Genomic DNA, 23,388 nt, shown 5'->3' on the forward strand with positions numbered 1-23,388 from the left:
TGGGAGAAGAAAACAGTTTCCTTGTTTCACAAGCTGATTTCCTTCTTCTACCACTGGGTACAGGTACTTAACTCAGGTCATCAGATTTGAGAGAGAGGGAAGGGAATTTGTCCCCAGGCAGATCACACTCAGAGTCTTTCCCATGTGATTTTGGTGACTTAGGACGGTGAAATTTGGATTGGGCATTGGGCAGTGCAGTGCAGTGGTAGGTTTGGGGGGCTTTGGCAGATCCATGGATATGACCTTATGGGTATCAGAGAGTAGATTCTGGTAGGCAGAATAACACCCCCAAATATGCCTATTTCAGAATGTATAACCTGAAGGTGTAATTATATCAAAGATCTTGAGATGCAGAGTTATTCCTTGTATCCAGGTAAATTCAGTATGGTCACAACGGCCCTTAAAATTTGAGTGCCTTCTTGACTGCAGTCAAAGAGTTGTGACTTGGGTTAGAAGGCACAGAAAGATGCAACAGTGGAGGCTTTGAAGGAGGAGGCCATAAACCAATGATGAGCAGCCTTTGGAAGTCAGAAAAGATGGGGCTGAGGCCATAACTCAGTGGTACAGCACTTGACTAGCATGTGCAAAGCCCTGGGTTAAACCTCAATACCCTGCCCACATATAAGAAGCTAGATAAGTCAAGGAGATGGATTTTTTTTTCCTTCAAGGGCTTCTAAAAGGACACAGTCCTGTAACACCTTGACTTCAGCCCAAGAAAGCTCCTCTTAGACTTTTGATTTATAAAACGGAAGGATCATAAATTCATGTGACCTTAGGACACTAAAATTGGATTAATCTTTTTGAGCAAGAGCAGGAAACGAACAGTCTAAATTTAAACATATTTGACTTAGGATTTTTGTAAATAATTATATCTGAGCAAACATGGGTTTGTAGAATCACACTATCATAACAGAGTTCAGAAAGCCTCAAGATTTGAACTGGTCCAATGCCAAACACAAAATAAGCAAGAGAACCTGACCCCATTTCACAGAATAAATACACTTAAGGCTCAGATGGCAAGTATCTAGCGGGAAGTTAAGGGTGGACACCAAGCTTGCTCAGTGAGCCTTGGTTCCCAACTACACCTTCTGATCCTCGCCAGCTGCTTAGGAGAACTCTCACACTCTCTCACTAAAGAGACAGCAAAATGCCTGTGTCCAGGGTCAACTCCATTGGTAATCTCTGTAATGATGAAGGCGTCAGTCCACAGCAGACTGGGTTGGCGCCTCACTTCTGGTACTAGTGTTCTTTGAGCTGAGCCAATTACCTGCTGTTCTATATCTTGGGAATTTCTTATGGAATATGGCATAAAAATGAAAGCTTGGGTTACCCACTGACATTAGGAATCAAATCACAGCCAAAATGGAACTTGTTTTGACCAGATGGATCAGTGAAGTCAATTAGTGCACACTGTACTAAAGGATCAATAGGTTAGGTATGAATGTGTTTCTCAAATAAATGTGTCTCTGGGAGTAAAACCTGTACATAAATGAGCGTATATGAGTGATTAATGAATACAAGTCTTTGGCTGTACCTGATCTTCTACCTGATGAATAAAGGAATTACTTGAGAATATTAAAATGCTTGTCAAGGGGAAAGATGTCATATTAGGTGACACTGAATTTAAATCTATGTTGTCCCACCCAGTAGATGAGTGAGGATAGAGCCTTATTTGTAGGTGTTACATGTCCGGACCCCTATCTCATAGGGAGTTTGGAACCACAAGGGATTATGTGAACCCCTAAGCATATTAAACAAGATCGCAATAGGAGCCTAGTGCCCTCCAAGGCTATGGGGTGTATGTTAACATTATGGAAAATCAGTTCCTGTACTGTTGAAGTAGGTTCTGAGTAAGTACCAACCGAGGGCAGTGGGAAGCCATGGTATAGGAAGTTGGGGTTCCAGCCTCTCGGCTGACTGAAGCCGTCCTCGTAGACAGGAGGCAGCCATCTTGCCAAGGCTGTGTTAGAGGCGCCCCATCTGGGGTGATCTCTGTGGAAACAAATGGGAGGCATGTGTTTAAGATGGGGGAGAATAAAGAAAGTTTGGATGAGGATGGTGTTTCTAAGACCCTGGCTTAAAGAAGTCTCCAGCTGGGGCGTATCAGCTGCCTTCCCAGTGGCTTTCCCTGGGGAATGGTAAGATAACTGATGTCCAGGACCCAAGTCCCTATGCCCTCTTCCTGAGTGGGAATCATAGCTCAAGGTGTCCTGGCTGCTGGTGGTATCTTCCCATTGTTCCTTCCCAGGAGCCTTCCTGGGCCTTCTCTTCAGAGTAAGGGACCCATCCTTCTAGAATATACCATGGGGTCATTCTGACACTTGGGGTCCTCAGACAGGCTATTTGAAATATTGTTATATTTAAACATCTTTAATCAAAACATCATAAGTCCATCCAGGACCCTTGCACTTCCCTGTCTTAGCTGCTTATTAGGATGATATGTTTGATAGAAATAGGGTACTTTGGAACTTGTTGAAATGTTCTAAATTCAGAAGTGAGAGGATTGTCAAGGGAACATATATTAATACATTTTCTTGAATTAAAAATAAAATTGGGCCCTTTGGAACTGATTGCTTTGACAAGGAGAATGAACTCCATCACCAAGGCTGAAGGGGAGTTTCCTGCACTTAGACTGAGCTGCAGTTTTATTCTATTGATCAAAGTATATTTTGGCAAAAATAAATTTATGGTGCAAATGGAGGCACAGCTGTGTTTAGCAATACTTTAATGATTTTATAAGCTGCTTCTGAGTTGGGTATCTGGGATGGTGCCTCTAAGCTGAAGAGGGCAGGCTGTAATTAAGTATCATTTGACATATTTTGGAGTCTTATCCAGAAATGAGAAAATGAAATATTAATGACTGGTCTCTGTTTCTAGGGATAAAATACGTGCTTTCCAAGGTTTGTTTAACATTGTTTGCTGATTGATCGATAAAGTGATTTTTGTTTTTGAAACAGTCTTGTAAAGCCCAGGTTGGCTTCTAACTCGCTAGGTAGCCATAGATGACCTCTCCAGTGCTGGGGTTACAAGCATTACAAGGACGTATTACCAGGTCAGATTTACATGGTGTTGAGAATTGAACCCAGGGCTTTATGTATTGCTAGACAAGTACTCTACAAACAAAGCTACATCCCCAGGCTTAGGAAGTGATTTTAATGATAGCTCATTACATTTTCACTTTCTCATATAGCTTATAAAGAATTTTGAAGCCCAGATTTAATTTCTACAATGAACTGGGTTTTTTTTTTTTCAGTCTTTTTGAGACAGGGTCTCCCTATAGCCCCAGTTGTCCTGGAACTCACTATGTAGACCAGGCTGGCCTTGAACTCACAGAGATCTGCCTGCCTCTGCCTCCCAGGTGCTGGGATTAAAGGCATGTGCCACAACGCCCAGCCTGAACTTCTATTTTTGACTACAAGTTTATATACACAAGTTCTCCAGCCCCCTTTACTGCAGAGGGGAAATAACTGAGTGTCCACCTCCTGCCTCATAAGAGGGAAACACGATCAGTGATCTAAGGTGAGTTGTGGAGGAGGGAGGCAGGGATTATTGAGGTGTGTAAGGGGTGAAGCTGTGGAGTCTGAGGTGGGTGGTTGACTTTTGTTGAGGGACTGAGAGGTCATGGAGAAAGGAATTTGAAATAGAAATGACTGAGATACTGACTGTAAAAATTCTTTTAAAATTTTTATGTATTATTTTATGTGTGTGAGTGTATTGCCTGCATGTATGTAACTGTGCCTGTGTTGTGAAGTGCCCGAGGAGATCAGTAGAGGACATCATATCCCTGGAACTGGAGTTATGGATGGTTATTAGCTGTCATGTGGGTGCCGGGATCGGAACTTGGGTCCTCTGTAAGAGCAACTAGTACTCTTAACTGCTGAGTCATCTCTCCAGCCCCTTGACTTTAAAAGTTCTTATCTGATGTATATGTCCTTAAAATACAGAGTTATAGGGGCTGGAGAGAGGGCTCAGCAGCTAAGAGCACTGGCTGTTCTTGCAGAAGACTGGGGTTTGAATCCCAGCACCCAAATGGTGGCTAACAGCTGCCCATAACTCCAGTTCCAGAGGATCCAATGCCCTCTTCTGTCTTCCACAGGCGCTACATAACATGGGTGCACTCACATACATGCAGGCATAAGACTCATACACATAAAATGAAAACAAATAAATCCAAAAAATTTAAACAACTACAAAATTATTTGGAAATAAGGTGGTTTTTGCTCATGAATGTTTATGTGTATGCATGTGGGGGGGGTGCACATGTGTATGCAGGTATATGCAAGAGTACACATATATGTAGAGGTCAGAGGTTGAGTTCAGTTGTCCTCTTCTATCACTATCCACCATATATATTTAGGCAGGTTTTCTTGTTTACCATTTTGGTTGGTCTGGCTAGCCAGCCTGCTCCAGAGACATTCTGTCTCTGCCTCCTGAGCCCTGGGGTTCCAGGTGGGCTGTCAAAGTCACCCCACATTTACATGGACTCGGGTCTACTTCTATTCCTCAACCTTGCATGCCATGCCAAGCACTTTACCAGCTGAGCCATCTCCAAAACTCCAGATAAGTCACTTTTTATTCGATTGTTTTGAGACAGGTCTCCTTGTAGTCTCGGCTGGCCTAGAATTCTCTCTATAGACCTGGTCTCACTCTCAGAGACATCTGTTTGCCTCTGCCTCCAAGTGCTGGGATTAAAGGCATGTGCCACAACACCGGGTTCCAGATAAGTGATTTCGGAAATTGTTTAGAGTGTTTGGAAATATGGATTTTCAAAAATTGTTTGTTACTTTGTTATTGACACCCTCGTGGATAGACAGACATTGTCATTATTTTCTAAGTGTGACTGACTGTGATGCTCTGCTGAGGAGGGAGAACAGCTATGCATTGCTAAGAACAGCTTGAGAGGACCCTAGAAGGCAGGGGCTTTGTTGTTTACATGTCTGCTTCTTCAAGTAGGATTATTCTAGAAGGACTAGTTAGGGACACGCCATGATGCTCCAGGGAGGCCTGGTGTCTTGTGGGTCTACAGTCAGTAAATGGGGAATGATTTCACTGTTAGTACTTCATTGACCTCCAGCCCAACAAGTGACTCAGTTTGCAAAGGCAAGTGTTGCACTAGTGCTTTTCATTAGCTACACGAAGGCAGCCAGCCTCTTGTGCCATTTGTAACAGTCGGCTGCTCTTTATTGGAGCTGGTTCCATGGGAACCCAGAGAGGCAATATTTCACTAACAGAATATTCATTTAACGGGCTAGCTGTGATTTCTTCTCTTTGTTTCTTTTCTGGTTGACTTTCATATTTCCATGGTTCTCTCAGATGTTTTAGGAGCTCAAGAAAACTCAGCTGCTGCTGTGGTCACCCAGATTCTCAATAGGACCCCAGCTGGACAGTGGGGGATACCACTGGCTACCCTGGTACCCTTGGGCTGTGGAGGACTGGTCAGAGACACCATTAGCTAGTGCTGAAAGACCCTCTGTCCCTGGTGGAATCAACACATGGCACTGTATTGAGCCTCATCATTCTTCTTTTTGAGACAGCGTTTCCCTGTAGCCCCAGCAGCTAGCCTAGAACTCACTATATAGACCAGGCTGGCCTTGAACTCACAGAGATCCACCTGTCTCTGCCTCCTGAGTGTTCGGATTAAAGGTGAGCGCCCCCATACCCAGCTGATCCTCATTATTCTTTATTAGACTGGGATTAACGGCAGCCAAGCAAAATTCACTCTGACAGCGAGAGTGAATAGAAACACTTCTGAAAGTGTTTTACAGGGGGCCGTGTATGTGCTTCCTCCACAGCGTCAGTGACCAGGACTTAGGCATTGTGATCTTCTCAGTGTTCCAAATTTTGACAAGGAACCCCCATATATCCAGTAGGAGAGGGAGCAAGAATCTACTAGGCTGGGAGGTGTCAGGGTGCTTGCTCAGCTCTCGGCCCAGCCCCAGCCACAGGAGGAAGTGGTGGAGTGGCCTGGGTCACATGAGAGATTGGCTATCCTTTTAATTCTTCTATGTTCATGTGGCTTTCCCAGAAGTGAGGTGGAATGACATGGGATGTGGACGGTGGCTGCTTTGCACGGCACAGGCACTCACAGAACAGCACGGCACACCTTAGCAGCATAGCCCTAGAGTAGCCTGAGGGTGGCCTGGAAGACTGAGGAGGCTCAGCTCCTGATCTGTGGGTTTTCTGGCGAGAGCTACTGCGTTGGTAGAAACTAAACTAGCTTGGAGATGGGATTACTAGTGCCATGGTCAATGAAGCACATTGGGGTCTCTCACATGAGGAATGAGCTTTTCTATTATTGGTATGAGTGTGACTTTCTTCAGGAGTTTTGAAAATCTCTCTTCTGGAGCCACTGGTACCCAAGTGATGGTCTACAGTGCTCCATAGGACACCAGGGCCATCTCTTCCTTTTCCTTAAAAGTTAACGAGCTTGTTGGGTGTACGGATCTCCCACCCAATCAAGGGGGTTTTGTTTTTGTCTCTGGTTTCCACATTATTAAGCCACATCTTCCTCTTCGAATTTTAAAGTGCCACTTAAACTGCACAAGCTCGTATTGATAACAATTATTTAAAGCAGCTTAACTTCCAATGCATAGACTTTCCCCAAAGAAGATTGTGTTAAAGCATTTCCTAGGAAACTCCAAGAAGTATCACAGTTTCATGAATTAGGTCAAAACACAAAAGGAAAAACAAGTGAGGGATTTAAGGTGACTGGGACTATGTGCCACAAGACACATTCAGGGGAACTGTTCACTGTGTTTGTAGACGCACACAAGTCATCAGGCCCCCCTGGAGTAACATAGCCTGCTGTTAGCTAATCCTTCTGGAATGGTCCCAGCTGAAGCTGTCAGTTCTCAGGAGTTAGGTCATTGCACAATATGTTTGGAAGATGGATCCAAAGGTTAACAACTCTTAGGCAAACGAATACAGACACTTCTACAGCAAATTAGATTCTATGTGCAGATGGAGTTGGAAGTTCTTATAACTGAAATACATCTATCAAACTTTCCTGTCAGAGTCTGTTATTTCCCCTAAGAATTATTCCTGGGTGCTTGGGCTCTATTGAACACAAAATGTCCCCCCAAGAAGGAGACTGAATGCAGAATCAGTACTGTAAGGAAGCTGATGTGCTGGCCCTTAGTAGGGGTCACCTTCTGCAGACTGGTGCAGGTTCATCTTCTCTGAATGGGAGGCCCAGTTGGTTAGCCTGCCTGATAGGCAAAGGTTAGAGTCCTTCCAGTGAGCTCTTGCGAGGGGCTGAGAAGACCAGGAAGGGCAAAATCACCAAGGATCATCACATATGTTTTCTGAGTTCTGCTTTAATTCTGAGATGTGGTTGTACCCTGAAGAGAGTCCAGCCAGCTATTCACTACAGGGGCCCTCCAGGCCTGTCTCCTTGGGAAAGCAGGGTGAGTTACTCTGGGATATCCTGCTGCTCCAACCTGTGGCCAAGAAGGGTTGGCTTGATGCTGAAGCTGGAGTTGCTTAGTGTGACAGTCAGTAATTACTACACTGGGCTACAGAGGGTGGGCTTGGCTGACAGGGCAGGACACATTCACATCTGTGCCCTCCTAGAGGCCAAGCCTCAAGCATGACATAGTAGGTAGCATTGGAGTGCACACTCTGCTCTGCCCTGGGTTCAGCTGTCACCGTCCTTGTCAGGAGGGTCATACTGCCTCCTGGAGGGCCAGGTCTGGATACCAGGCTGTGGTCTCAAAAGCATTGCTCTTACCTGCATCCACTTGCAGGGGAGGGCCCTCGGCTCCTACCTGGTATTTCCCTACTTCCCCTGTGTGGTCCTTCTTTTTCATTTTGTTTCTTATTTTCCTCTTTCCACAGAGATTGGAGCATAAAACAGATATACTCATTTTTCAATTGTATTTTAATTTTATAGACTTTCATTCTAATTATCAAAATAAGGAAGTTAAGTATTTTGAGTTCATTCTTGATACCTGGAACAGAATCATGCCACGTCTGCTGTTCCTGGGTGCTCCTCAGCATCACCTGCCACAGTGAATGACAGCTAAGCTGCATCCCACCCACAGAGCTCTGCTGTGGCCTGCCTGGCCTGAACATCACCCAGGGTCATCAGCAAGTGCAGTTTTCAAGCTGGGTCAAGGTGGGAGGAAGCCCCAGAAGGCCAATTCTACTCCAATTTCTGTTGCACTATCAAAATACCCAAGGTGGGCAATTTATAGAGGATAGGACTTAGCACATTGTTTTGGAGGTTAAAAGTTCAAAATCAGGCACCCCATTGGTTTGGTCCATATTAAAGCCTCCTGGCTGTACCACAGCATGGTAGGTGATGTTGCAGAGGGAATAGTACATGTGAGGAGAGACCACAGGCGCACAGAGAGATTCAGGAGCTGGTCTCTTTTTGTAACAACACATTCTTGTGGGTGCTGACATGGTCACAGAACTGCATTAATTCCTGTTAAGGATGATGTCCCCAGTGACCTGGTCACTTCTCCTAGGTCCTACCTTAGAAAGGGCCCCATGGACTCAACTGTGTACTCTTGGCCCCCAGCTGGAGGGGCAGGATGTCCCAGAATAATTTAACCTGCATTCTCAAGGAGACAGGCCTGAAGGGCACATGTGGTGGATGGCTGGATTGACTCTCCTCAGGGTACAACAATGAACAACTGCGAGAGTAGAAGAAAAAGCCTGTGTGGGCAGGTAGAACACACCCAGGGTGGAAACAAACCTGAAAGGCAAACGTCAAAGGGCTGAGAATTGAGTCCGCTGGTTTAGAATTTAGCCACTGTGTCCTGCCTTAGGAAATCTCTAAGTAGCCAGCTCCAGATCTCCAACACCTACCCACAGGGATGTTGTTGGATGGTAGGTGCGACTTCATGTCTGGGCACAGAAGTTTCTAGAATTCCTGCATTCAGGAAACGTTCTTGAGTTCCCTAGGACACATGTCTGTGGTGTAGTTCCCTGGTAAGCACTATTTAAGAGCTGTGTATTCAGGGAGGGGAGACAGTGCCCAGGGATGCAGCTGCACTCACAGCTACAGCTGAGTGGCTGTAACCGAAGCAGCTCTGCAGTGGGAAGGGCTGATACTCAGAGGAGCTTTGACTCTGAGGAAAGAGAAGGTCATGGCAGTGGGGTAGCTGACTGGAGTTTTTTAGGAGCCAGTAGTAATCAGAGCAGAGAGAACTTACTGACGATCAAAACCAGAGTGCTGACAACTAAATGGGTGAAAAGCCATGGTCAGGGACAATGGTGATTGGGGTAGGGGCTCTGCTCTACCCATTCCTGACAGCCGTCTGTCCTTAGCTCCTTGGGGTGGAAAAACCAGTTCTCAGGAGGCTATTTTCCTCTGCTGGGATGGTCCATGTAGCTTCTAGCATCTGACCCTACTGCTATCTCTCCTACACAGAGGTCTTGGTTTCCATTGGATTCTAAGACCCATATGATCAGTCGTGTACTTCATATCCCTTCTCCCCTGCTTACCAGAGTCTAGCAGTAAGTTCACACACACATGAAGTTCCGTGGTTCTTAGTAAAGTGTTGATGCAACTCATTGAGTAAAAGATTTTCTAAATACATTGAATATCATATATATAAACACACACAAAAAACTCTGCTCAGTCCCCACTAAAAATGCCACAAAAAGTATCAAATGAGGGACTTGCAGGTTAAGATGATATATTAGAAGCCCTTTGATGGTTGGTGTTAATTGTTAACCTGACAGAATATAGAATCACCTGGCAGTGCCTGTGGAAGAGCATGTTGGTTACCTTAGTTGATGTGGGAAGAGCCATCTTAACTGTGAAGCATTCCCTATGAGGGAATCCTGGAGGAAGTAGAGAAAACCAGCCAAACAGCAACATTCCGTGCTGTCTGCTTCTTGACTGTGGATGAAAAGTGACCAGCTGCTCCGTGATCCTGCTACCTTGGCTCCCCCACCATGGTGGACTATAGCTCTAAACAGTGAGGTAAAACAAACCCTTTCTTCCTTAAGTTGCTGTGTCAGAACATTTTATCATAGCAACGGGAAAGGAAGCCAAGAACCCTCAGTTTGGCCTAGTGAGAGAAAGTCAAGATAGTAAGCAGCGGGATTATTGCATTCCTACAAGAGACATGAGCTGAAAACCAAGAGAATACACTAGGCGAGCTCTCCAGAGTCAGGGGCAATGTGAACCTGGTGCCCAGTGGCACTGTGAAGCTTGGGTCAAGGCCAGCAGGAATTTCCAGAGAGGGGACTCTCCCCCTCCAAACGGTGGACTGGAGAAAAACCAGGCTGCAGAAATGTGACCAGAGGCTGGATACACTGTGGAGAGACACAAGATCAGCACAGGCTACAGAGACAGAGGCTGAAGTGCTCCATGTGAGCCTGAAACTGGAAATCCTGGAAGGAGCATCCCAAGAAGAAAGAATCCTGCTATTGCCTGGGCAAGTGACAAGTGGGCAACTGGGGCCTATACTGCTGAACTCAGCACAGTTATTCCAGAGAGAACTGCCCTCATCTGAAATGTGGAGACCGCAGAAGCAGATGCTGATAGAGGCAGCCAGAATCCTGGTAAGAGGAACATGTCTAGCTAAAGAGTAAGAAATGATGTGGGTGTGATCACATCAGTACCTTGGATTTAACAGCCCAAAGCAGCATAAGTGAGACCATTCAGTACATGTGGAATGATACCTGCTGGAAATAGCCTAACAGCAAAGGTCCCTTGGGAGGGCTGGAAGAACCCAAGAAAGGGCTGGCATCTGCTGGCAACTGAGAAGAAACTCAACCCCAAAGGTAATTTTTGAATATGCCATGCACCAAGGGGCTTGTTTTCCCAGATAGTGCCCTTACACACCTTTGTTCCACGTCCCTGGATATTCATTTATCCCTATCCAGCCTGTCATATAGCAGTATATCGAGACAAGACTGGGTTATGGATCCCATAATCTAGGGGTGAAGGATTGGGAGAAGGTAAGGGTAATAGTTAAACCATGAGAAACATGAAGAAAGTAATGTAGCAGTGATGAGTGCTATGGAGATGCTGCAACAGGATCATGTGACAGAAGCAACTGACTAGACTCAGGTAGGTGAGATGCCCCAGGAGAGTCTTCTGAACTGAGGTCTTGTGCTAAAGCCAAGAGGGGAGGGGAGGGAGGCATTTATGATAGGGGGCATGAATGGAGGAAAGGAAGAACTGAATTAGGAGGACCATGCAGAGCCTGGTGCCTTGTGGCAGATGGCCAAATTCTTCACTTAGCTGAGGTTAGAGGGAGGGAGCAGATAGTCTTAGTGAGGCAATGGAAACAGGCAAGAGATTTGAAGAAGTCAAAGTTGATGTCTGAGCATCTGGCTTGAGGTATTAGGTAAGGGGCAATGCTGTTCTATGAATTTAGAAAGAAAAGGGTCAGACAGGGACCAGAAAAACTCTCCTCTGCTAGCTGTATCTGCAGCATGTGGTAGCAATGTCAGGTAGTTGGAGTGTGGCAGAATGGGGCAGACAGAGGGGTAGGCGTTCACAATTCACTGGTCTAGAGCCTCCTTCATGACAGCTTCTAGTCATGTTCAACTCCAAGCCTATGAGGGGTAGAGAGATGTCTGCGCACAGTACCTGTTGTTGCAAGCCCCCGTGATGAGTCGGTATTTATTTGCCAAGCAGGTGTCTGGGCATTTTGGTGGCAGCATGAAAGGCAGGCATCCTGAAAGGTTGGCAATTGTGCCCAGGAGGTCTGCTGAAAGGGCATCTGCACACAAACAACGACCAGACTGTTTGTAACATCAATCTGCCTGATAAAGTAGCTTTTCCAATGTGGGCTTAATCACAGCATTAGTGTCTAAGTCAGGGGGTTCTGTGTGGCCTCAGTCACTGTTCTGCGAAATCCTGCCTTCTCCCTTTTAGTTATGTGTTCCCTTCATTTATCCCCTTGAACATCCTCATTGGTAGGAATGTGGGGACTTTGTTTAATTTTTATTTTGCGATGTTTCAGAAAATCAACCTAAGAGCCACGAGGCTCCAGAGAGAGAAGCCAGCAGGCCACTTCTTGGACTTGTCAACTGTCTCGCAGGATGAGCCAACCCAACATATCTGCATAGCAAGACGTTCCTGTTTCACAAAGACCCAATGCTTCAGGAGACTGTGAAGACAGAATGTGCATTTCGTCCATAAAAACCTGCCATGGCCAAGTCTGCTAATGGCGTTCACTTCTCTACAAAAGCCTTCATTTTTCCCCTCATCGATTTTTGGCCCCCTTCTTATAAATTTCTCTAGAGTCTCTGAACGCAGCCTCTTCTGTTTTTATTTATTGTTTTTATTCCCAAATCTGTCACTGTTTATATTATTCGACAAATCAAGGTGAGGGCTGCTTTGCTGCTGGGCATTGCCCAGCCAAGGCAGCTTACCTGGCCTATCTAAAGCTTTGATGATATCACTATAAAACTTTGATGACTATACACTAATGAAATCAAGGTATTTATTAAAAATTTCCTTCAAGAATGCATTCCATTCTCAAATAGGGGAGAAACAGACAAACACCCCAACACTGAGTATTCCCACTCAGCCTGGGGAGACAGGGAGGGAACTGAAGCCCTTTGCTTTTAGCTAAGGAAGGGCTGTGTGTTCTATACATACTAAAGCATAGTAAATAAAGGCCTACAAAGAGAATCATGTGACTGAACCTTTGTTAGTCAACAACCAGCTGTTCAGAAACAGCTTGGAAAGAGAGGCACCTTCACCAGTACACTTTTACTTTGCTCATGAAGGACTTGCAGGACGTCTACTTGGATCTTTTTATTTTCCTCAAATCCTAAATGTTCTGGAGTGGCTGCATCTATAGTGGAAACAACTTGAAATATTCTTTAGTGTGTTCTATGATCCACATTGCTACCTGGACCAACGTATCAATCTTCTCTCATTGTCCTGGGAAGAGGGGCCTTGTGACACGGAAGCAAGAGCCAGTAGGCCTCCACCCTCAGGATTGGTCATCCTACCATCACATCTACCACTGTCCAAGGTTCTGTCACCACAGGACAGACGCTAAAGTCCTTAGAAATGTCTTCCAACCACGTGGTCTGAAGCAAATCCTTTTTCGAATGCCCTTTTTGTTTGCTATAAAATCAAGGGAACTTAACTGTTCAGTGTAGACCCGAGAATTGTGGTAAATTCTGGCTTAAAATGAGTTCATCTTGTTAGGCAAATCAGCACTAGATTAACCTATTAGGAGGAATAACCCAGAGACCAAGTAACTTCATGGGGCTGCACTGAAAAGAAATCTCACCAAGTTTGTTAGAAGCAGCTTTGTTTTCTAGTGCTGCGCTGTAGGAATCCTGAAGCATCTCTGGACCACGGTCACTGTTGCCTCAGCATCTCACATCCACAGAGGCTTTCATCTGAGCCAGTGTGTGCTTCCTTCAAACGGGCTCTGCTGCAGCCACCATGTGAGCAGCTGAGACTATAAGCCCAGCTCAGTTCTGAGGTGCCCATATGGCTGCCCCAGCCCTTGGGCAACTGACAAGTCAGAAGGCTCTGGCTACAAACTGAAGCTAAATCTCCTGTCTAGTCTTCTGCTTGCTGTGACAGGCCCCGACCCATGAACGTTTCCTCCATGTTCCCCAAGTTTCACTAGGTAGGAAAGCTACAGGAAAATTCCCAAATTTTTCTATATCTTAAAAACAGCTGAATCTCCAAATATGATTAGACAGTTTAGAGAGGTGTTGCTTTTGTCCTATGATACCATGGTTGGTGTTACCACACAACAAAACAGTACCCTATAGGCAGCAGCCCCCTGAACAAGATCACTGTGCCCAGGGGCGCTCCTGCGGGTGCAGAGCATATGGGGGTGCTTACCGGTGGGGAGCTGTAATTTTTCACATTTCATGGTTTGTATTGATGTTTCCATGATTTCTGCTGCTTGCGAAACAGCCCGGCTGGTGGGCTCAGGAAGCTTGGCCAAAGACAGAAGCTGGGTTGGGGAAGAGACTTCTCTTTTCTTGAGGTTTCTGTGGCACAAGGAGATAGGAACTGAGTGGAGCTGGGGACATAGCGCAGTTGGTAACTAGCTGCACAAGCATGAGTACTCAGGTTTGATTCTCAGAGCCCATGCACAAATCTGGACAAAGTGATACGCTCCTGTAATCTCAGTGCCGCAGCGGGGTTCGGGGGTTGGGAGGGTGTTGTGGAGACAGGCAGAGTGCCAGGGCCTAATTGGTGAGCACCAGTCCTAGTGAGAGAGCCTGTCTCAAAACACAAGGTATATGAGTCTTGATAAAACAATAACAACAAAACAAAACAAAACAAAACAAAACACCTGAAGTTGACTTCCAGCCTTTTAATAGTGAGTGATGAAGAAAATGCTCAGTACTTGCCCTTTACAGAACTCCCATATCTGCATTTGCTTGATTCTCTTAATAGTTCTTGTCAAAATCCAGTTAGAAACCATACCCCAGGGATGAGATGGGAGATGGCACGATGCTCCTGTCTGGGTGTCAGAGACAACAGGAACTATGGCTATGAGTGCCTCAGATGAAACTTAGCCCTTCCCAATCCTATGCAGCGATGATCAGAGGCTGCAGCATCAGATGCCCAAATAGGGCTGACCCTACCTTCCCTGCTGGGCTCCCCTCTCTTGTAGCTCTGCCTCCCTTCTCCTGTGGAGTTTGCCTCCCCAACTGGACTGTCTTCTCTTGTGGGATGTCCTTGTCCTCTCACATAGGTACCGACCCTTCTGTATCCTCAGTAGCAACTCTGACAAGACCCAAGTCAGGAGTTCAAGGCTCACCTGATCACTAGCATTTGAGTCCTGGGAGCCCCAGACATGCAAGACATAGTGACTTTGCAACAATGCTGCTATTCTCTGGGAGCCTGGAGCCTACGCTGCCCACCTGCAGAGTGGACTCTGAACTCTGAGCCCACCTGACCAGGGATGACACAGAGTAACCTCAGCTGACTGCTCAGGTCTCCAGGCACTTGCCAATAGACAGCTGGCCAGGTAGTCACTCAGGGGAGTGGAGTAGGGAGGACAGAACCACTAAATCAGCCTTCTCAGCTGTCTAAATGTCTGAAGGTAGAGCTTTGAACATGGCCTGGATGCCTCTTTCCGACTATAACTTGACACATATGGACCCAGGTTCACATCACTGTGACTTTGGGGAAAACAACCTAATTACTGTTTCTGGCTGCGCTGATAACTGTGACTAAGTGGATGTTTATATTGCCATTTATTATTAACCACTTAGAATGTGCACTGTTTTTCTGAGCAAAAGTCATGTTTCAGGTGCTCCAGTGCAGTTCTGTCATACTGTACCTGAAACTTGCTTAGAGAGGCCACCTGCTCTTATCACAGAGCAAAGCAATTACTGCTGAGTGACGGACAGTGTTTGCTTGCTGTAATCATTTCTGTATCTATATGTACATCCAAGCAACATATGACACGTCAAAATATAGATTAAAAATAAAACTTAAAAGCCTTAGGAGAGAAATACTACTATTATGGCCATTTTATAGATGAGGAAATTAGCCTACTTAACTCACTGAAAAGTTGAGTAGCTTTGGTGAGGCAGACATTCAGTGAGGGCTGACATCAATATTAAGAAACAAAAACACATATCATAGACAGTGGAAATAAGCAACCATGCTCACCAATGCCCATGTCAGTAAATGTAACATAAAATACTTGGTTTTTTTTTTTTTTTTCATCTTTTTGAGGCAGGTCTCGTAGCCCCAGCTGTTCTGGAACTCACTATGTAGACCAGGCTGGCCTCGAACTGACCTGCCTGCATGTTTGCAAAAGACCTTGGGAGAACCCAGGTGTGGTGGCGCACGCCTTTAATCCCAGCACTCGGGAAGCAGAGGCAGGCAGATCTCTGTGGGTTCAAGGCTGGCCTGGGCCAAATAGTGAGTTCCAGGACAGCTGGGGCTACAGGGAGACCCTGTCTCAAAAAAGACCAAAAAAAAAAAAAAAAAAAAAACCACCTTGAGAAGTCCTGAGCCTTGAGAAGATAGGTTACTCAGCTTGCAAGCTAGTACATGCACTGACCAAAGCTTCGGGGGCACTGGCAGAGGGCAGGAGACCTTGGTTCATACATGGTTGTCATTGTCACAGCAGTAGCTGGCGGGAGGTTCCTGAGATGTTATGTGGTGGGCAGGAGCATGGCCCCCAAGACAGAGATAATTTTGTAAAATTTATCTGAACAGAGGATGTTGCCAACAAGAAAAAAACATGATATTTTAAAGTTTAGATTGTAAGCACTGTAAATTCATTTCCTGTAAACAAGCAAAGATGTTGGGTGCACGGTAATTTACCTAATTAGCAGCTGATGAACTCTCCTTTGCTGTCCTGGTTGTCTTGAGGAAAAGGACTGTCACTCTAACAGCCGGACAGACTACTCTGATGCCTACACCAGTCATTTGAACAACATCCTGCTGTTGCCTTGGGCAAGGCTGTGATTGACCAAATTGAGGGAAGGGTCAGGCAGCCAGCTGCCCAAGAGCTGAGGAAATAGTGGAACAGAATGAAGGGAAAGGGGAAGCAGAAAGGAAAAATGAAGATGATGAGAGAGAGTGAGGAGCTGAGACTGATGGACCAAAAGCTGGAAGGAGCCAGAGAAGAGAACCTGAAGGCCTGGTCACTGGAAGATTCTCAGAGGACTGTGGAACCCTCAGGGTCAAGGGTCACAGACTCCAGGCTGAGAGCTGGTCTCTGCCAAGGGCCAGAGGTCCTATACTCCAGGCCTCAGGGGTACCATAACACTTGTAGGGCTAAGGGTCCCAATACCAAGGCTCACAGGGCCTGTGACACTAGAGGGCGCCCCTTCCTCTGCTTCCCATGCCTACTGCTGCCACTCATTGCTGACAAACACTGCGGGGAATGAAAGCTCTGGAGACCATCATTTGAAGAGCTTCTTCCTTGTCCAGGATTTCCAACTGGACAGAACAAAAGAACACTCAGCCAGCCGATTGGTGACATCAGTACTCTGCCTTGCTCTGAAGCAGACATCCACTAGAGGCACCCTGTCCTGGTGCTGGGCGTTCTAGTCTTCACAGCTTGCTAATGACAGTGGTCAGTGCCATGGACCAATGTCCACTTCTGCCTCTGGAGTCTCTTAACCATCACACAACCTTTACAGAGGACTGATCTTCCTGGTCTATCCTCCTTCCACACCCAGCCTGCCCCATGCTCAGGTCTTGAAGGCCTGGTGAGGTGTTTGTGTCAGTTGCCCAGTCAGCTGGGGTGATCCCCAGCTGCTGCAGTCCCTAGGAAGGTGAAGGACAGGCAGTTCCAAATGCATGTCCACCTTCCAATAACGCTCCAGGTCTCCAGCCATCTTGCAGGGCTCATTAACACTTTGGCTGTGGAGCGTGGGGGGGTATTAAATTATAGGTGCATGTTCTTATTTGTAGAAGGATATTGATTTTGCACTCACATTTTGGGAACATTTTGCTTGCTCAGCATTCTTTATGAGGAACTGAGGAGAGCCATGTATCAGATTTATGTCCTTCTCAGTCCCCTGGGTCTCTGACAAGTGGAGAGTGCTGCCCAATAGTGGCGTCTTCATTAAGTCATTATTTGCCCTTTGCTTCTCAGTCTGCTGCCAGACAGAACCTGGGAAGTTTCAGTGTCAGCAGACTGGGATGATGTCACAGGTCTTAGCACAGGTGACCCAGGCTGAGTACATCCTGGAGCCTATGGGCAACTGTGAATTAGAAGTGGTCTCTGTATGCTGAACAGGAGCAGAACAGATCTGTAGCTCTGGGGTGAGGGCCTTGATGGACTGAATGTGACCTCAGCACTCTGTGCTTGTTTAGAGATTGTGATTTCTCCAGACCCACTACCTCCTGGCAGGGAAAAGGAGAAAAAGTACTCTAGTCACACTCTGGTGGAGGGGAAAAGGGAAGAGAGAGGAGGAGATATGAGTCACCTGGATATAGAGTTTGCTTTGTAGACATGAGAGTGAGAGTCTGAGGCAAGGAGGCCCTTCTTGTTCTACTGGGGTCTCTTAGACCGAAAAGGCAGTGGGGTTGGTGGCTTCACATATACTAGGTCCAGAAGAGGCTGTTGAGTCTCACTTGTCCCCTGTACAGGGGGCCTGGGAGCTACTTCCTACCAGCATGCCTGGCCCAGGTGGCCTAGCCAGGACTGATAGTAGGCCCTACCCACACCTGCCAGCCTCCTGAGCTGGCTCCACTTCCTGCTGCAGAAACACAGGCTGCCTAGCACAGGTGAAGCTGCCGTGGTATTGCTACAGCCTGATCCCCATGTCCCTCCCCAGATGGTGCAGTTGTGAGCTCTGTCATCAGCTGTTAAGTCCTGCGCTAGGGTTGACACCCTGAAACTCTTTAAGGTTTGTGAATTGGTCTGCCACCTCTCCCCACCTCCAACTGTACTGGATAACTCCCCTTGTCCAAGGCTGCCAAGAGTGCCCCCCACTACTGAAAGTGATGGGCTCTTCCATGCTTTCAGCAGTGCCTTTATCCCAGCTGTAAGCCTGTGGTGTCACTTTGTTCCTCTTTTTCCCGGCAAAGATCATGGATATTCTCAGACTCTCTGCTCAGAGGCCAGGAATGTGTCTCCTAATTCCTATCATTAGCCTCAAACCCCATATTTCCAGAATGAAGTCACATGGTCACATGATGAACTTCTGCACCACATCCATCTTGTAGGGTTCAGAGTGACAATTAGGAACATCCGATAGCTTTCTCTGACTTTATTCTATGAAATGTCCCTTTGCCTTTGGGTCTCCAATTCCTCTTCCTTAGAGTTTGGTGATATCCACATGGCACCTGCAGTCAGCCTGATGCTGGTCAGGATGGCAATGGAGGCCAGGATGGCCTGGTACCTTGTAAACAGGGAGACATCTGGCTAAAAATGTTGAGATGAATCTGTACACTCACCCATCCTGCTTCCTGGAGCCTGTAGATTTAAGTCCCACTGGAGGCTTTGTGAGTGAAGTGTGGCTCCTGCCTGTGCAATCATTCTCACTAGCATAGCTGACAGAGGAACACAGGCCATGTATGTGGAGGCCAGAGGTTGCTGTTGGTAGGTTTTCAGGGTCCCATGTTGTGCACAGGAAGAAAATATGTCACAGGAAGACTGTTTGCCATAGATCTGAGCTGCATTCCCCCATCGTGTAAGACACAAATCACTGACCACCTCCACTTCAGACCATCTTTTGAGAATGTGGGGGCATGGCCAGCTTTGGGGGACAGCAGGAATGTCTTCCCTTGGAACACCCTCACTCTCTCCACATAGCTGGATGCCCTTCCCAGAGTTGAAAGCCACTTGCTCAAGCCTTCCAGAAGGACTTGTTTCCTTTCATAAGACAGAATCCAGCATGTGTGGGCATCGGTGATTGTGGGGAGGTACTCTGTCCTGGTCAAAAGTTCAGAGTCTGATAGGAACCCCACAGATGCTGGAGAGCTAAGTTACTAACATGCATGTAGGGTGAGATCACCGAACCTTTCTGCCTCTCTTTGGTGACAGAAGGGCCATGCCCTGTGCATTCCTACTGCTGCATCAATATAGTATGAGCCACTGCAGTGACCAAGTGGGAAGAATGAGTTCATTAATGTCATAACATGGACACTGTGATGCAGAAAGCATTTCTTTTTCTTTTTTAGCTATAAAGCAACTGGGTTTGTTTTGAGGCATACAATATGTCAATTATTATTTTATTTTATTTTACTTTGGGGAGAGAGAGAGAGGGAGAGAGCCAGAGGTCAGCCTCCAGTGTCATCCTCAGGTGCTATCTACTTTGCTCTTTGAGACAGAGTTTTTCTCACTTGACCAGGAACTAACTGATTCAGCTAGGCTGGCTGCTCAGTGAGCCCCGGGGATCTATTGGTCTCCCCCTCCATGGCAATGGGATCACAAGCCCACACCACCATGCCTGGCTTTTTTACATGGGTTCTGGGGATGGAGCTCAGGTCCTCATGTTTGTATGGCAAGCACTTTATGCATTGAACTGCATCCCCAGTCCTAAGATATTTTATTTTTGTGAAAATGTACTGGTTTTCCATTAACTGACCAACCCCAGCACTTTATGACTACCTATGGGGCACCCTCCCAAAATTGGCATGCTGCCCAGGTGCCATTCTTTGCAGAAGGATGTGAACTTCTGGGGTTAGGTAAGATTTTATTTCATCTGTATCCTCAGTGTCTACTAAGTACCTTCTTCAGAGTGGGATGAGTATTGTGTTTTTTAAGGAAAAAAGTATAGGATAGAGAGTGTTACTTGAGAGTAACAAAAAAGCAAATCTTTCCAAAACAAGTATTCCCTGTTTTGTGCCCCCATTACACACTCCAATGGCTACCAGCCCTGTCTATGGATCAAGCCATTCATTTTACAAGGACCCATTGCCTACAATGGAAGAACTAACAATTGGGGACCCTCCCTTGACATCACTCAGCTTCCTGTCTTCCTAGGTGGTGCTCATCAGTTTTATCAGCTCATGGGAATATTTTTTCTCTTTCTTTCACATCCAAGTTAAAAAAAAAATTACATGTCTATGTGTGTGTGTGTTGTGGCGGGGGGGGGGGATGTACACATGAGCGCTGGTGCCTACAGGGTCCAGAAGAGTGTCAGATCCCCTGAAGCTGAAGTTGCAGGTGGTTGTGAGCTGCTTGATATGGGTGCTGGATATGGGAACCAAACTTTGGTCCTCTGGAAGAGCAGCAAGCACGCTTAACTGCTGAGTATCTCTCCATTTCCTCATCTTCAAGTTAAAAAAATAACCATTTGTCTATAGCCAATATGGAACAATAAACAATTTTCTAGCTAGAATACTTGAAATTTGGAATAAATAAGCAACTGTTGGGTTCGTTGATAATTTGTACCTTTAGCGATGTGGTAGCTTTTCATCACCTTTCAATAAAATGGTAAGCTTGTGAGGACAAAACCTAGCTTCTTTTTCTGAACATTAATGTGATGCCAGAATACACCTAGCATTTGTGTCTGTCACATACTTACAAGTACGATGTCAGTCACTTCAGGAAAAATGACAGGGAAATTGAGATCTTGGATCAACACTTCAGGTAGTGTCATGGTGACATCATAATGTTCAGACAGCAGCATGAGGCCCACAGTATCCCTTCTTCCTTAATCTGGCCTGATCTCATTCTTAACCGGGCTTTAGACTGTCATTTAAACCAAGGCACCTTGAACTACGATCGGACCATGGGCTTTTGCTCTAAGTTTCCATGAACAGAGTCTGAGACTGACCTTTGTTTATCAGTTGCTGGAAACAATAGTTGAAGCATGAATCGTTCACACGAGCTTCTGTACTTCATTTGCAAAGTGGGGTTGACAGTGAAAATCATCACTCTACTTCAGGAAAAATGACAGGGAAATTGAGATCCTGGATCAACACTTCAAGTAGTGTCATGGTGACATCACAATGTTCAGACAGCAGCATGAGGCCCACAGTATCCCTTCTTCCTTAATCTGGCCTGATCTCATTCCTAACCGGGCTTTAGACTGTCGTTTAAACCAAGGCACTTTGAACTACGATCGGACCATGGGCTTTTGCTCTATGTTTCCATGAACAGAGTCTGAGACTGACCTTTGTTTATCAGTTGCTGGCAACAATAGTTGAAGCATGAATCGTTCACATGAGCTTCTGTACTTCATTTGCAAAGTGGGGTTGACAGTGAAAATCATCACTCTGCCTTTAATCCTAGCACTGGGGAGGCAGAGGCAGGCAGATCTTTATGAGTTCGAGGCCAGCCTGGTCTACACGCCTTTAATCCCAGCACTGGGGAGGCAGAGGCAGGCATATCTTTATGAGTTCGAGGCCAGCCTGGTCTACATAGTGAGTTCCAGGAGAACTGGGGCTACAAGGAGACCCTGTCTCAAAAAAGACAAAAAAAAAAAAAAAAAAAAAAAAAAAAAAAAAAAGAAACTTGTGCAAAGGTAAATTTCAATGTTTTGGGAACCAACAGCACAGCATATTCTAGATATTATTTCCTGGCATCATTGTCTTTTCTGGCTTTTCTTTCTTTTCTCATCCTCTCCCAGATATCCGAGTTCTACTTGGACTTCCTTTGTCCCCACCACTCTTCATGGCTTTGCATATTTATTGGTCTGGAGTCAAGTGCAGTAGAAGACTTCACTTGCATGCCGCAGGTGTGTCTCTTTCCCTCTTACACGCTTACTGCCTCCAGAGGTTCTGCACGTCACAGCTGGCTTCCTCTTGCTGGGCAGGAGGAGCTTCGGCTGCCACATCCCACCTGTCCTTCACTCCCACTGTCACCTAGACAATTTTAAAACACAGACCTCCTGGACTGTGCCTCCCCTTACAACACAAGGACCCTGATGCCCACAGATAACATTCAAACTTCTCACCATGGAATCCAGGGTCTTCACAATCTACCAGGACAGGGTTTCATATTTCAAAGCTCTGCACTTGGTGATTTGGTTTCCCTTCACTTTAATCATTGTCATCCAAGCTAGGCATGGTAGCACACACCTTGATCTGTGAGATCAAGGCCAGCCTGGTCTACATAGCAAGTTCTAGGCCAGCTGGGGCTATAAGAAGAGCCCGTCTCAAAACAAACAAACAAACAAACAAACAAACAAACAAACAAACAAACAGCCAGCATCACTCTAATACCCAAACCAGGTAAAGACGCAACCAAAAAAGAAAACTATAGACCCATATCCTTAACGAACATAGATGCAAAAATTCTCAACAAAATACTTGCAAACCGTATACAGACACACATCAAAAAGATCATTCACCATGATCAAGTACGCTATCCCACAGATGCAGGGATGGTTCAATATACGCAAGTCAATAAATGTCATTGATCATATAAATGGACTCAAAGACAAAAACCACATTGTCATCTCAATAGATGGAGAAAAGGCTTCTGACAAAATTCAGCATGCATTTATGTTCAAAGTCCTAGAAGGAACTGGACTGGAGGGAACATACCTCAATATAATTAAAGCTATATACAATCAAACCCACAGCCAACATCGTTCCAAATGGAGAAAAACTGGAAGCATTCCCATTAAAATCAGGAACCAGACAAGGATGTCCACTATCTCCACTCCTTTTCAACATAGTGCTTGAACCTCTTGCTAGAGTGATAAGACAGGAGGAGGAAATTAAAGGAGTACTAATTGGAAAAGAAGAGGTCAAACTATCACTTTTTGCAGATGATATGATACTATACCTAAGAGATACCAAGAATTCCAGCAGAAAACTCCTAGAACTGATCAACACGTTCAGTATAGTGGCAGGTTGTTAAACAATCTACAAAAATCAGTAGCTTTTCTATATACCAATAACAAGCAATTAGAGAAAGAATACAGGGAAATGCTCCCATTCACAATTGCTGCAAAAATTTTTAAATATCTTGGAATAAATCTGACAAAAGACACCAAAGATCTGTACAATGAAAATTCAAGCTCAGTGTGCAGATGACTAGTCCTTAAATGTTTATT

At 45.7% G+C, this 23,388-nt stretch overlaps 1 protein-coding gene across 1 annotated transcript in view; it reads right to left on the bottom strand.

Annotated features, from left to right (window-relative positions):
• Tpo (thyroid peroxidase) overlaps positions 1 to 23,388 on the bottom strand; it is a 65,544-nt gene that overhangs the window by 35,186 nt on the left and 6,970 nt on the right. The window contains exons 2-6 of the mRNA XM_029554565.1: positions 17,365 to 17,543; positions 17,103 to 17,194; positions 13,790 to 13,941; positions 11,558 to 11,690; positions 1,863 to 1,992 (exon numbers count right to left, since the gene is read on the bottom strand). Of these exons, the coding sequence (XP_029410425.1) occupies positions 1,863 to 1,992; positions 11,558 to 11,690; positions 13,790 to 13,941; positions 17,103 to 17,194; positions 17,365 to 17,543 (686 nt within the window). The remainder of the gene's footprint in view (positions 1 to 1,862; positions 1,993 to 11,557; positions 11,691 to 13,789; positions 13,942 to 17,102; positions 17,195 to 17,364; positions 17,544 to 23,388) is intronic.

The sequence above is a fragment of the Nannospalax galili genome, unplaced genomic scaffold (genome assembly GCF_000622305.1).
Source record: "Nannospalax galili isolate Female #2095 unplaced genomic scaffold, S.galili_v1.0 scaffold100, whole genome shotgun sequence".
NCBI classification, from domain to species: Eukaryota; Metazoa; Chordata; class Mammalia; order Rodentia; family Spalacidae; genus Nannospalax; species Nannospalax galili.